This window comes from Struthio camelus, chromosome 12, assembly GCF_040807025.1.
Source record: "Struthio camelus isolate bStrCam1 chromosome 12, bStrCam1.hap1, whole genome shotgun sequence".
In the NCBI taxonomy this organism is placed as follows: Eukaryota; Metazoa; Chordata; class Aves; order Struthioniformes; family Struthionidae; genus Struthio; species Struthio camelus.
The window spans coordinates 4643347-4655440 of NC_090953.1; the positions used below are offsets into that span (position 1 = coordinate 4643347).

Below are 12094 nucleotides of genomic sequence, written 5' to 3' on the forward strand. Positions count from 1 at the left end.
GATTAAACTTTGATCCAGCTTTGACATGCCTGTTCTTTTTGCATGGGCTGCTGTTCGCTGCAAGCAGAAAAAGAAGGCTAATAGAGCCTCTCTGCAGACTCAAAATGTTGAGGCTCCTAACTTGTACATGACACGCTTTTCACTCTTTCCAATAAGATGTCCTACCATCAGAATACTGAGCAGTGCCAACATCTTTGGATGCTGTTACTTATTCACCTAGGGTTAAGTAAAATTAACATGTTTTTAAAGCAACAAACACACATTCAGTTTGTGTAAGTTCCCTCTACTTTAGGCATTTCAAGAATTCCAGTTTATATCTTCTGAGGAATTGGGACTCTCTGTAAAGCATTCAGCTGATTGAGGCAGGAAGTATTCCTGGGGGTGGCCAGTAAAAGGGGTGATGCCCCCCCCCTTTTTTTTTTTTTTTGGCATAGTCAGCAGGCACAAGCATCCTCCCATGCATGTCTAGAGCAATTTAAGTTGAGACAAATTCACACACTGCAACAAAATATCATGTGACTTAGAACATTTCTTCATCTACTGTGTTGAAACAGGCACAAGGGAAGGCACTCAGCCTTACTACTCCAGAGTTGCACTGACTGGATACATATGACGTCAGGATTGCCTTCAGTCACAAATCTTGAAGTGCAGCTTTGCTGGGTGGGTCTCTGAAGAATTTGAGAGTGTTCTGGAGAGAGGGCGTGTTTACCTTGACAAAGTAGTGAACGTAATACTTCTTCCCTGCTAATGTGCTTACATTCTCTTCAACTGCAACATCATAAAGGTAGGAATTTCTTTTTCTTTTTTTCTTTTTTTTTTCTTTTTTCTTTTTTTTTTTTTATATGTGAGGTTATGGTTTGAATTGTTAGCATGTGCTAGTCTCTAATGTCTGTTTTATAAGAGATAAGGGAAAGTTAGAGCAACTCTTTTAATAGTCTTAGGATAAGGAATTCAAACAGGTTAGACATTTGGAACAGGTGCTGGTGAGATTGTGTATATTACCACTAATTAATTCAACCCATGAGAACTGCTTTCTATTTTAGAGAAGGATGTACAGGTCACAGTAGTAGTTTTTACTTTTTGTTTTTTACCTCCTGTTTCATCATTCTAGAAAGTATTTCTAAGAGCCAATTAATTCTGAATGAGAAGGGAGGTAAAAAATTAACAGGAAAAATGAAGTTAGTTAATGTAAATGTGTTTTCATTAAAAAACCTTGAATTTAAGTTGCTTGAAAAAGCGTTCTTTAAAATGCTATGAAAAACCTGTTCCATATGAAAGTCATTTTAACAGAGTAAAATACATTACTTAGCTGCTGAAGATCTGAAGCAGATACTGCTATGAATAATGCACTTTAAACAAGCTGCCAAACATACTTCTTTCAAAGTTATGCTGTAACAGTCAAGTGGTGAAACCCCGTGCATTTTTTCCTCTTATTTTTTTTAATATATATCTATTTTTAGTTAAATTCCTAGCTTGGATCAAATCTTCGGCAGGGGTGACCCCACTGATGAAGAAGTTGCATCTTCAGCTAACGTGTATCAGTGTGTTTCTTGCATTTGTTAGGACATGAAGAGATGCCAAACAGAAGCTGAAATAATGAAACAGCAGTTATGTTCTGGCTCCTCCTCTAGTTGGCTTTGTGGGTTGAAAACGTGTGAGCAGGTTAAATTGCAAAGGAAGAGATAGCCAATAGGAGGAGAACTAGGGAACTATTGATGCACAAGAGACTTAGTTCAATTTCTTGTTTGGGGTGGTGAAGAAATCATTAAAGGCAATGTCTAGTTTGAGGCACTGTATGATAGCCAAAGACCTTCATTGTCTGCCAGACTCTGTTTCAGAAGGTAGTGCAACTGCACCACCCCGTCTCTTTCCCTACCTCCCAAAGGCTAATTTAAAACACTGAGTCATCCGTGGTGCAGGCGAAGCAGTCAACATCTTTGCCTTTGCACCCTCAGGCCCACTCTCCACTTCCAAGTATTCTACTCTTTTCCCATGTGTTTTGGCACTGTTGTACGTATTACTGCTAAGAATGTGTTTATTCTTGATCATGCAATGGATGTGAGCAATGGGATGTTTCATTTCCTGAGACGCTCGTAGTTCAAAGAGGTGAAGCGAGGAGATTGGGTGCACAGGGATACTGCAGAGTACATTAGGTGACTGCACTGTAACAGCAAAGCTCATTTTTCCATACATATGTTTAACTAGAGGGTGATACGAAGGAAACGTAAAATGGCATAGAAAAGGGAGCAGCAACAAAGACCTTGTAGCTACCTTCCATCCACGATGGAGTTGGCTTCTGATGTAGCTCAGCATCACCTCTTGCACTTAAAACTCTCCCCTCGTTTTTCTTCACACATTTGATCTGACAGAAGCCTCTTGCTGAATCTGGCTCTCATCTGTTAAAGAAAAGCATCTGCTACCCTATTTCCAGTATGTTCTTTCACATCATAGATCTGGGGTCTGTCTACCTCTACTCTGCTTTTTGGGGTGCTTGCCTATTTCAGGCCTTGCTCACAAAAGTGTACTTCATACAGTCAGCACCCTGGACACTGTACCAGTACTCTCCTGTATTCTTTTGTGCCCTGGCGTATGAGCAGATGATGACTCTTAACCCTTACCTTAAATAAAAACCAGGTGACCAAGCAGTCTTGCACCTCTGCTAAAATCTCCTTTATATAACTTAGTATTTTAAAAAGTTAGACTTCAAGTTTTTATTTCAACTAAAATTTTAGTAAATTACAAAAAATAATCATTTCTGTATGTTTTCCTCAAGTTATTATTGGGGGGGGTCATATTTGAGCCCCCCCCCCCCCCAAAAAAAACAGATTTTTGTTACATTCTGACAAGTTCTTCTAGCAAGTTCTTGAAGCAACTGGTCTTGCCCCTTTTGGTCTGCTCAAACCTCTAACAAGTTAAGCATCTACCTATGAACCTGTACTTTTGATAGGGCATTTTTTTCATACAACTGTAGTTTTATTACTTCAAGATTATTGCAGAGATTTGAGTTTTTATCCAACTCAATCAATGTTATGGATTTAAAGCTTAAAAGCAGACATAGCTTATGCTATAGTGCAGTATAGTGAGAGAACTAGTTTTCACTTCCCTCAACTGCCTGTTGTCAGCTAAATTAATTTTAGATACTTCAAAATAATTCACCTTTAAGGAGAATATCAAAAACTTCACCCAGAAAATGAACTCTTTCAAACAGTTCTTTTTTTTTCTCCACCCCTTGAAAACAGGGAAAAACATAATAAAACTCACTTGCCACCTTAATTGAGAGTTACTGCTCAGTGCTATTTCAGCATGCTACGGTATAGAAACCAAGTTGCAAGGTAATATGACAGAGTAGTAAAAGACATAAAATATTCTAATTGCCTTATAACCAAGCACTTATAACTGTTTACAGTTGTGATCTGTATGTGTTGGTGAGTAAATCTGAAGTTAAAGGTCTCATACCAGTCTTGAGTTAACTCTCTTTTTTAATGCATAAAGTATTTCAGAGTGTTCCATCGTAAGAACCTCTGACAGCTCTTTTATTCTGTGGTACCACTGGTTGTGTGTGAAGACTTGGCAAGATATCTTTCCTGCTGTGGCTCAGGCTGTGTGAAATTTTACTGGAATCTTTGTTTCACGTTTCAATAAACAGGATGAGAAAAGATGGGCAAGATGCAGAATGATTCTAGCATCAACCCAATATTCTTCATTTCAGCCACAGTTCAGACTATGTGTGCCAGTAAACTGAAGCAATTCAATGGAATGCAACGAACTGTGCCAAGAAGCAGAAACCGGCAGTATCTCAAAGAGGAAGATACCTAGAACAAACAGTTAGTGCTTCTAACAGGCAGGTACCTAGAATGAACAATTGATGTCTGAGTGCATTTTTTGGATGGGAGAAGAGGATGGAGGTCAGGGTTGCCCTTATTGCCTTAAGGGCTAATAACTTTTTAGCATAAAAAATTACCAGTGAAGAAACTAACCTGGTATCACTTCCTACAATTGCTCATAAACTTGCAAGTTTGTATGTTCTGTCTGTCTGTATGTATGTATAAAGCAGCTGCTCTATATTTGAAAGGCTCGGTGGCACAGTATCAGCTGTCAACACTTGTATAAGTACTAACCAATTAGTAAGTTAGGGTTTGCACATGTGAGCTCTTTGAATTGGGATTTTCTTTTTCAGGTGTCTCTTAGCTAGTGCTTCTGCTATTCTCAGTAGGAAAAATGCTGCATAACTGTTAACAAGAAAGTGTATGCTCCATGTTTTTTCACCTAATACATGCGATTCTTTAAACAATGTGCTATCTAGTATTAGCAGAGCACAGATCTGCTGCTTGAGACTTGTCTGTTAATTCATGCTTTTGCTTACTCTGAAACGAAAACAAAACCTGTGATAAGGTGGATCTGGACCTTATTAACTCTTTCAAACCGCTTTGGTTTAATGTTGATGACTAAAGGCCTGAAACAAACGGCCTTGCTATCTCTTTTGATATCTGGGAGTCTTGATTTTTCCCCAGTTACTGCACCAGCTTTACTAGTTCTGTCAAATGATGAGAGAAATAGGAGAGAGAGGATATTCTTGCTTTTTGCTGATTTTATTCTTTCCCTGCTGCACCTCCAGAATCACACCCAGTAGACAGTCTAATAAGATGCTTAAAGAAATGAATCCTTTTCATTTGCATGTTTGTGTTAGTGATCTACTGGGCTTTTCAGTTTACTGAATGGATCAGGTAAGGAAGTCCTGCAAGCACATCCTTCAAATCTGGATATTGCCCTCTGATAGTTCTGTTCTTGCAAGTTAGGTCTTTGCAAGCAAGATTTTGAGTTTTCTGAGCTTTTACACAGGAGAAAGATCAAAGCTTTTCCTCTGTATTTTTTTATTCATTCCCCAGACTGTAGTAGCTAGAAATTCTACTTCAAAGCAGGCTTATGACTTTACTTTTCAAAATCTAACCACCCAGTTTATGTCAAAGAAAAATTTGTTCTTCTTTGCTTAACAGCATTAAAAATTCCAGGTTAATTTTTAAGTGACTATATCAGGATCTAAGGACCAGAGCTTTAAAATGGACTTGATTTTGGTACTTCCCAATTGTGTAGGCTTTGATTTTAATTATAAAGGATGCAATTCCTGCACCAATCATTCCTGATTTTCCTGTTTTGCACTAGCCCATGTAAAACTAGATTAGACAGGCTACAGAAGAGGTCCTTCCTTAGCAAGGAGGTGATTAGATTTCTTTACCTGAAGTGATTTATTTTCAGGATGCAGGGGGGCTTTCCATTTTTTGTAAGGCATCTTTATTTTATTATTAGATTGACTTTTAGGTCCTTTTTGAGCAAAGGCAAAGATTCCGGTTTTGTGAATGAAAATAACATTGGTAGTGCATGCCTGTGGATGTGAACCTGGGAAGAAGCAGCAGGTTGTGTGTGGTGTTTTTTTTTTGTTTTTAAATTTTTCCCCTCTACACTGGGTTCAGCAGAATACGCGTCACTCGGCTGCTGTGTGAACCTGGCATACATAGCTGCTTCCACAGCTCTGTTAGGAGCTCTAAGAACAATGCTGTGAACCAAGCCCTGGGAGCAATAGGAGGTTGACGCCAGGCAGGCTTTCAAGTTTCTTGTCAGAGCTGGTTCCAAATCAGGAGAGACCAGGTCTTCGCAGCCAATTCATTGGAAGCAGTGTGTGTGCGGGGAGGATGACAGCTGGTGACAAAGGGAGGCAAACTAAAGCGGTCACTGCTCTTTGGCATCCAGCATCGGCAGCGTGATCCCAGCACTGGAACTGATGGCTGCAAGCTGGAGCTATGCTGGGAGCGTTGTAACAAGCTCCTGACCACAGTTAGTGCGCGTGTGCTCTAGTTTTACACTAGCCTGATCTGAGCCTGAGTGCTGCAGTCGTGGCCCTTGCTTTTCAGGGTGAAAGTTGCTTGGCAACATAAAATGAGTTGCAAAATGCACTTCCCTCAAGTGAGTAATAAGAAACTGGTTCTCCCGTTTCCCAAGGAGATGTCAGGCACTATCTGAGGAAATGTCTGTCTATACCATGCTGCCTACAGCCCCTCTTCCTGCGTGGCAGAAGGGACAGCTGAAAGAAAGACCTATACCTATTTATTAGTCCCATGACAGGAGCATCTATGGAGGGTGCCTTTCACGCTATGGGTATTTAGAAGAGGTTTTCTTAGTCAGTGTAAGATTATACAGCCAAGCTGTGTGGTAGGCTTGCTAGTCATTCTAACTTGTCAGCATTTAACAAGATGCCAAGTGTCTTTGGGTTAAAAACAAAATTAAACAGCATAGACAAACATAATTTAAAATAAATGCAAGTGCTTGAGGCTGGTCCACATGTAATGTGCCGGAACCATATGCCACCTGATAAAAGAAAACATTTTTCTTCAGAAAACATACTGTGCAAACAATAACGGGGAAATTTTCTCTCCTATGGCGTTGGCAAGGTGCCTTTAACCTGATGTGATCCAGGAGAAGAGTTCACTCTCTGGCCACTCAACCTCTGCCTGCTAAATTGGCATGAATGGGGGATTCAGGGGGTCTGGGAAGTCCCTCTGGTGCAATTGTGCAGGCAGCTGGTGGTGGGGAGGGAGAATCAAGTGGCACAGCTGATGGCCCAAGTCAGTGTGTCCAAATCAGATCACAGCTGTGTGGCTGCAGCAGAGAGGAGAAGAGATCAGCAAAAGCACCTATGGCTTTTCTAACAGACTTTAAAGCTCGCTAGAGACAAATGAGTGGGATGCCCTCTCTCCATCCCTTTTTCCCCCCTGTTCTCCACCCTGTCATTTCACAACTTGCACAGTCATTGTTTAGGGCCAAAAGGATTTGAAGCAAATCGTTTAAACTGAAGCAATCAAGTGCTGATGTGGAGAAGCTGATAATGAGGATTAGCATTTGGGGCAGTGGTTGCTGTAGATGTGCTGAGCAAGCCGTAGAGCTGTATTTCCTGTTTCAGTGATGCCGAGGGAGCTTTGAAACAACCTGTCGGGCAATGGGGATGGGATAATAGATGGAATCATCCTTCAAAGTGTCACTTCACTCCAGTATTAATTTTAATCAAGGTTTCTAGAAAGTAGCAAGTATGTAGCTATGGAGAAGGAGATGACAAATAAGGCTTAGTACTGAGCTATTCCTACTTGCCTTTAACGGTGCTTTCTGTGGTGGAGACGTCTGTCAGGGGTCAGCTTTCTTTTAACACAGGAAAAAAATATACAGTGTGTGTACCCCAGGAGGCTTTTCCTAGTGAGCTGGAAGGGCCCCAGCTGTGGCCTAAGAACTAAAGATCCCTGCTTGTATATGACGTATGCTATGAAATGGTACTTGTGGAATTCCTATATGTTTCAGGATCTCCTGATCTGACAAGGAATAAATGTTTGATCACACAGCCACAGCTGTGGAGTGCTTAGGAGCACAGAGGGCAGAAGCAGAAACTGTAAAATGCTCGGGCTGCTGCTGCTCAGGTGTGTTTGGAGGGATCCCTCCAACTTCTCAGTGCTCCAGGAACATCCTCTTGAGACCTGCCAAAGCTGAAAGGAGACAGGAAAACAGCCCCAATATGAAACAGCCTCGCTGATGGTGATCTCCATGATTGCCCAGGGAAACAGCCTGATTTGCTGCAATGGAAACATGGGTAGGATGTAGGGTAAATCTCCAGTTTAAGGGTAATGAAACGTAAGAACAGGCTGCAGGCAGACATTGTGGAATCTCTTTCATCAACAGTTTTCTAAGAATAACTTGGACAGTATCCATCAGGGATGGTCTAATCCCCTGTGTGCCGGGCAGGACCCAGCAGAAATACAGGAGACTAGACAAGAGGCAGTTTCAAAGAGCCCTGCTTTCCAAAACCGCATTAGGTATCTGCGAGTAAGGATTTCCACTGAAATCTGTGGATCAGATCCTAAGACCCAGAATTCCTTTCAGTTTTAAGATTAAGCATGGTCCTGTGTGCTTTGCTTAATAGAGATGGGTCGATGAATTCATCAATGAACTAAAAGGGTAGTCATTACTAACAACGCTGCAGTGGGTATTCATGTACTGAAGGAAAAGATGAATTGGTTAGATCCCAAGAATTTTTATTACAATTTGCGCTACAGGGTGTTGCTAGTGTTTGAGTATGCCGCGTGCATACTTAATCGCAACCCATCCCACTATAGGCTAACTCTTAGTGCTCTTTCCACTGTGTTAGAACAGGCCAGCCTATTTTTATTACACTTATGGTTTGTGAAAGTTTACAATGCACAATCTGGGGTGTGTGTGTGTGTATGTATATATGTGTGTATACATACATACATATATATATATATATAAAAGAAGCACTACTGTGTAATGAGTCTTTCCTCCTGGTCTTCTAATGCAGTATGTCTGCAAGGCTTTATATCTGACCTAAAATGTCATGTTTCAAAGCCCTGCTTCATTACCATGGCGCCTGCTAGCTGTAGTTAAGGGTCTGTTAGCAGCCCTATTATAAATCCTGACTTCCAGGAGTTTATAATTCAGCAGTAAAAAATTGCTCTAGGCCAAAACTTGGCATAAAAAGTCTCAGTGCAGGAACAATTGTGATTTCTCCCTCCTTTATTTTTGCGTTTGCTTATACCCACACATGCACAATCCACTCAGTAGATTTTATTGTTCCCTTTCAAAAGATTAAATGGGAAAAGATTGTTTCCCTTTAAAAAGAGTAAATGGCTGAGATGTTAATATCTCAATACTAACTACTGTGTGTGCCAGTAAATTGATTTAAAGTGTCTGTTAACGCAGCTCTGGTTGATGGATACGAGTCATCATTTCACAAACCTGCTGCAAGGCTTCAGCAGAGCCCCACTCCTCAATGGAAACAGCCTAGTGTGGACTGTAGTGATTGCTCATAGATAGTGATTAAGCATGGGCTTCTGAGTGGGCTGGGTCTGATCGGAAAAGTCTGCGCAAGTACACTAAGCGGGTTGTCCTGATCGCACGTAGGTGATATGCAAGTGTGAATGCAGACAAAACTGAAGTTATGTGGCTCTTGCTCAGTTTGGAGAGATCACTAAGACTTTCTGGAAGTGTGAGAAGACCTGACCTACCATCTGCCCTCAGCATGATTTAATCTTATCATTCGATCCTGTTTTACTGTAAGGTCTTCCAATGGGAAAGTCTAACCGTGAGGAGACTTGGCTGAAATTCTCCCAGCTTAACTGTTTTCTCATTGAAAAGTAGGGTTTGGTGAAGTCAGCTATTTCCTTGTAATTCTTCTGCTTTATAGGAAACTTTACTAAGAAAAAAAGTTATTTCAACTTATTTCCAGGAAAATTACTTATTTCAACCTTATGGAAAACATGGAAAACATTGTATTGACTTCTATTTTTATTTTATTTTAAAATATTTTTATAGGATATATAATATGTTTGTTCTGTAAAGTCTTTATAACTAAATGAGGGATAGTAGAAAGCTCTAAATAGATCATATAAAATGTAAAAGTTGAAAATTAGATCCCCAAAAAACTAATTTAGAAACAGAAAACTCAACACACAAGTTAGGGGAGATTAAGTCTCTTGAGTATCTTCTTTGTATTTATGTGATAATTTATTCAAGATTGTTGTAAAAGATTTGACCAGTTATTAAATCTAGTGTGAATGACTGCATCCCAGCCATGGAGCCAGACCTCCCCTGAGTACTTTTTGCCAGCTTTGCCTCCCGCTAGGTTTTTTTCTGAGTAGCTGGGAGATGTGAGGAGGGAGAAGCTCTGGTGGCCTTCACCCTTCACTTGCCACAGCAAAGGACTTGCCTCTGCATGTGTTGCATGGGAAAGGACTGCAGGTAACATGAATTGACAACTGCAGATTTCAAAGGCTCTGCATCGGTTTATACCAGTGCAAGATTTAGCTCTATGATTTTTCTCTTCCCTTCGATTATAATCCCACCTGCACCCTCCAAACAAGAGGTTTTGACTTCCCGCAATCGAGCCTTTTTGGAGAAAACCGACACAACTCCGCACCCCCCTGGGTTCTTCCCTGGTGCTACTGTTACTCATTCCTTGTTCCTGGGCTACGTGGCCAGGTCTCTTCAGCTTCGGATGACTTAGTCTGGGGACACCTGGACATCTCTCCTCTACAGCCCCTGTGGCTTCTCTGCCTCTGTTGGTCCTGCAATACCAATGCAACCCATGTGGGCCTGGAGAGCTTATTCTCTGGGGACCAAAGCCTTGGTTGAAAAATTCTGTGATTTGCTTGTACCTTGTTTGTTAGAAATGTCCTACCATCTCAGAACCACTGTTCTACACAACAAAATTCAATGTATTTTTTTGCATGCAATTTCTCTTTAATATGGCAGGAATAATTTTCAATTATCTTTCTATTTGCTTAGCATGGCGCACATATTAAAGACGCTCAACAGCTGGTTCTGGTGGGAGAATATCTGGATGCCTGCCAATGTCTCATGGGCACATTTTGTAGACCGTGATGGCCTTGTCTTTCCAAAACCACATCAATTATATGCCACAATTCCATATGCTTTTGTGTTGCTTATTATTCGATTCTTCAGTGAAAGGTAAGAAATATACATGCTTATATTGTGCTGTTAGTTCTCATCAATGCTAAAAGTATTTGAAAATCAAGATATCTTTAAATCAGTAGTCAGATGTTTTGATAAAGAAGGGTTAGCCTGGTAGTTAGCTAAGAAGATCTAGTATTGATAATGTAGCAGGGAAAAAATTAGGAAATATTTTTATTATTAGGAACATGTGGCTGTGGTCCAGTCTGCAAGGAAAACATTTCTATCAAGGTCTTTTGGGCCAGAATTTTGATACTTCTAAAACTCTGTTGTTACTAGAGATAGAATTCTTCCAAAAAACACCTGGTTGTCCCTTTGCTTTGCCCTTTTGGTAGAAGGGTGGAGTTATTTATCCTGCAAACCAAGCTTCTTTTATTAGGTGCTCTCCCAGAACGTTTGTTGAGGCTGATAAATCCCAAGTGTGTGACTGTAGCAAACCTCAGCACACTGGAAGGATCTCAGAGTTTCATGTGAACGTTTCACGCAGCTCTGGTAATGCTGATTCCTCTTTTCTCAGTTTGGCACTGAAAGATGGATTGCTTCGCTTCTGCAATTGGAATCTTATGGGACAGGCAGAGGTTGGCTCCATAGAAAAAAAAGCTACACACACATCAAGCTTTTCAGTGCTCTGACTTGTTTGTTTGTTATTGCTAGACCTTTTTTTCATTCTGAACAGTGTGATTAGTATGTTTTTGTAATTATTTCAGGGTAGAATGAGGACATTTGGAATGTTGTAAGTTGGACACGCTTAAGACAGAACCGGACAAGATCATTCATGTTAGATCACAAGTAATCTGGATCATACGCTTGCAACCATTCAGTGTCTCCTAAGTAAATGCTTGCCCAGCTGTGTCTCCCTGCACTGCTGACGAAAATTGCTTGTGTGCGTAACTAGCCCATACATCTGGCCTGCAATGAATTTGCCAGTGAATGAGGAGAAGTGACCGCTGCTCTGAGTAATGAGGAATCAATTGCAGATATCGGTAGGAACGAGAGGGCTTTTTCAGAAAAGCCTGCCCAAGTGGAAGAGCACAGCAGTTAATCTGCTCTGCAGCTCTTTGCAGTGGAAAGCGGAGGAGAACAAGAGGCTTGAGGAGGCTGGAGGAGGTGCCATGTGCTGGAGGCCACGAGCAGGACCTGGTTTTCCTGGCGGCGGCAGCCCTGTGAAGCAACGTGCTAAATGACGCTGCTGCTAGGAGAAAGTATCCCGGTAGCGATCCTTCAGCTCACACAGAGAGAGCATCTGTTCTTGTTTTACTCTCCCTTAACTATTGCCTAGCTCCAATCTGCCTCTGAGAAATGCAAGGGTACAAAAATCAGGCTCTGTCCTTTTGTTTTATAGCATTACGGGACTGCACATTTAAGTCCTTGGGTTTGCTTTTTGCAAAACTGCTAATATGCTATGTTTCCCTGTTACGACTAGCTAGAAGGAGATTCCTTTCCGTCACAGTTTTACATAGCCTATGGCAGATTAAAATTTCAGATTTATTTTCTTTATATCCTGGCATGAGAATAGTTAAGATCTTGTAACTGTGTTGCATTTTTAAAGTTTTTCCTCCTATATCTTTTC

General features: G+C 40.9%; 1 protein-coding gene across 3 annotated transcripts in view; it reads left to right on the forward strand.

Moving 5' to 3' along the window:
• The window catches only part of CERS3 (ceramide synthase 3), a 53933-nt gene that overhangs the window by 6240 nt on the left and 35599 nt on the right, over positions 1-12094 (forward strand). For 2 of the 3 annotated variants that reach the window (XM_068958162.1, XM_068958163.1), the window contains 2 exons: positions 555-784; positions 10339-10521. In XM_068958162.1, coding sequence (XP_068814263.1) covers positions 10340-10521 — 182 coding nt within the window. In that variant the 5' untranslated portion in view covers positions 555-784; position 10339. Of the gene's footprint in view, positions 1-554; positions 785-3709; positions 3842-10338; positions 10522-12094 lie in introns of all 3 variants that reach the window. The other variant, XM_009681203.2, reaches the window with a different exon arrangement.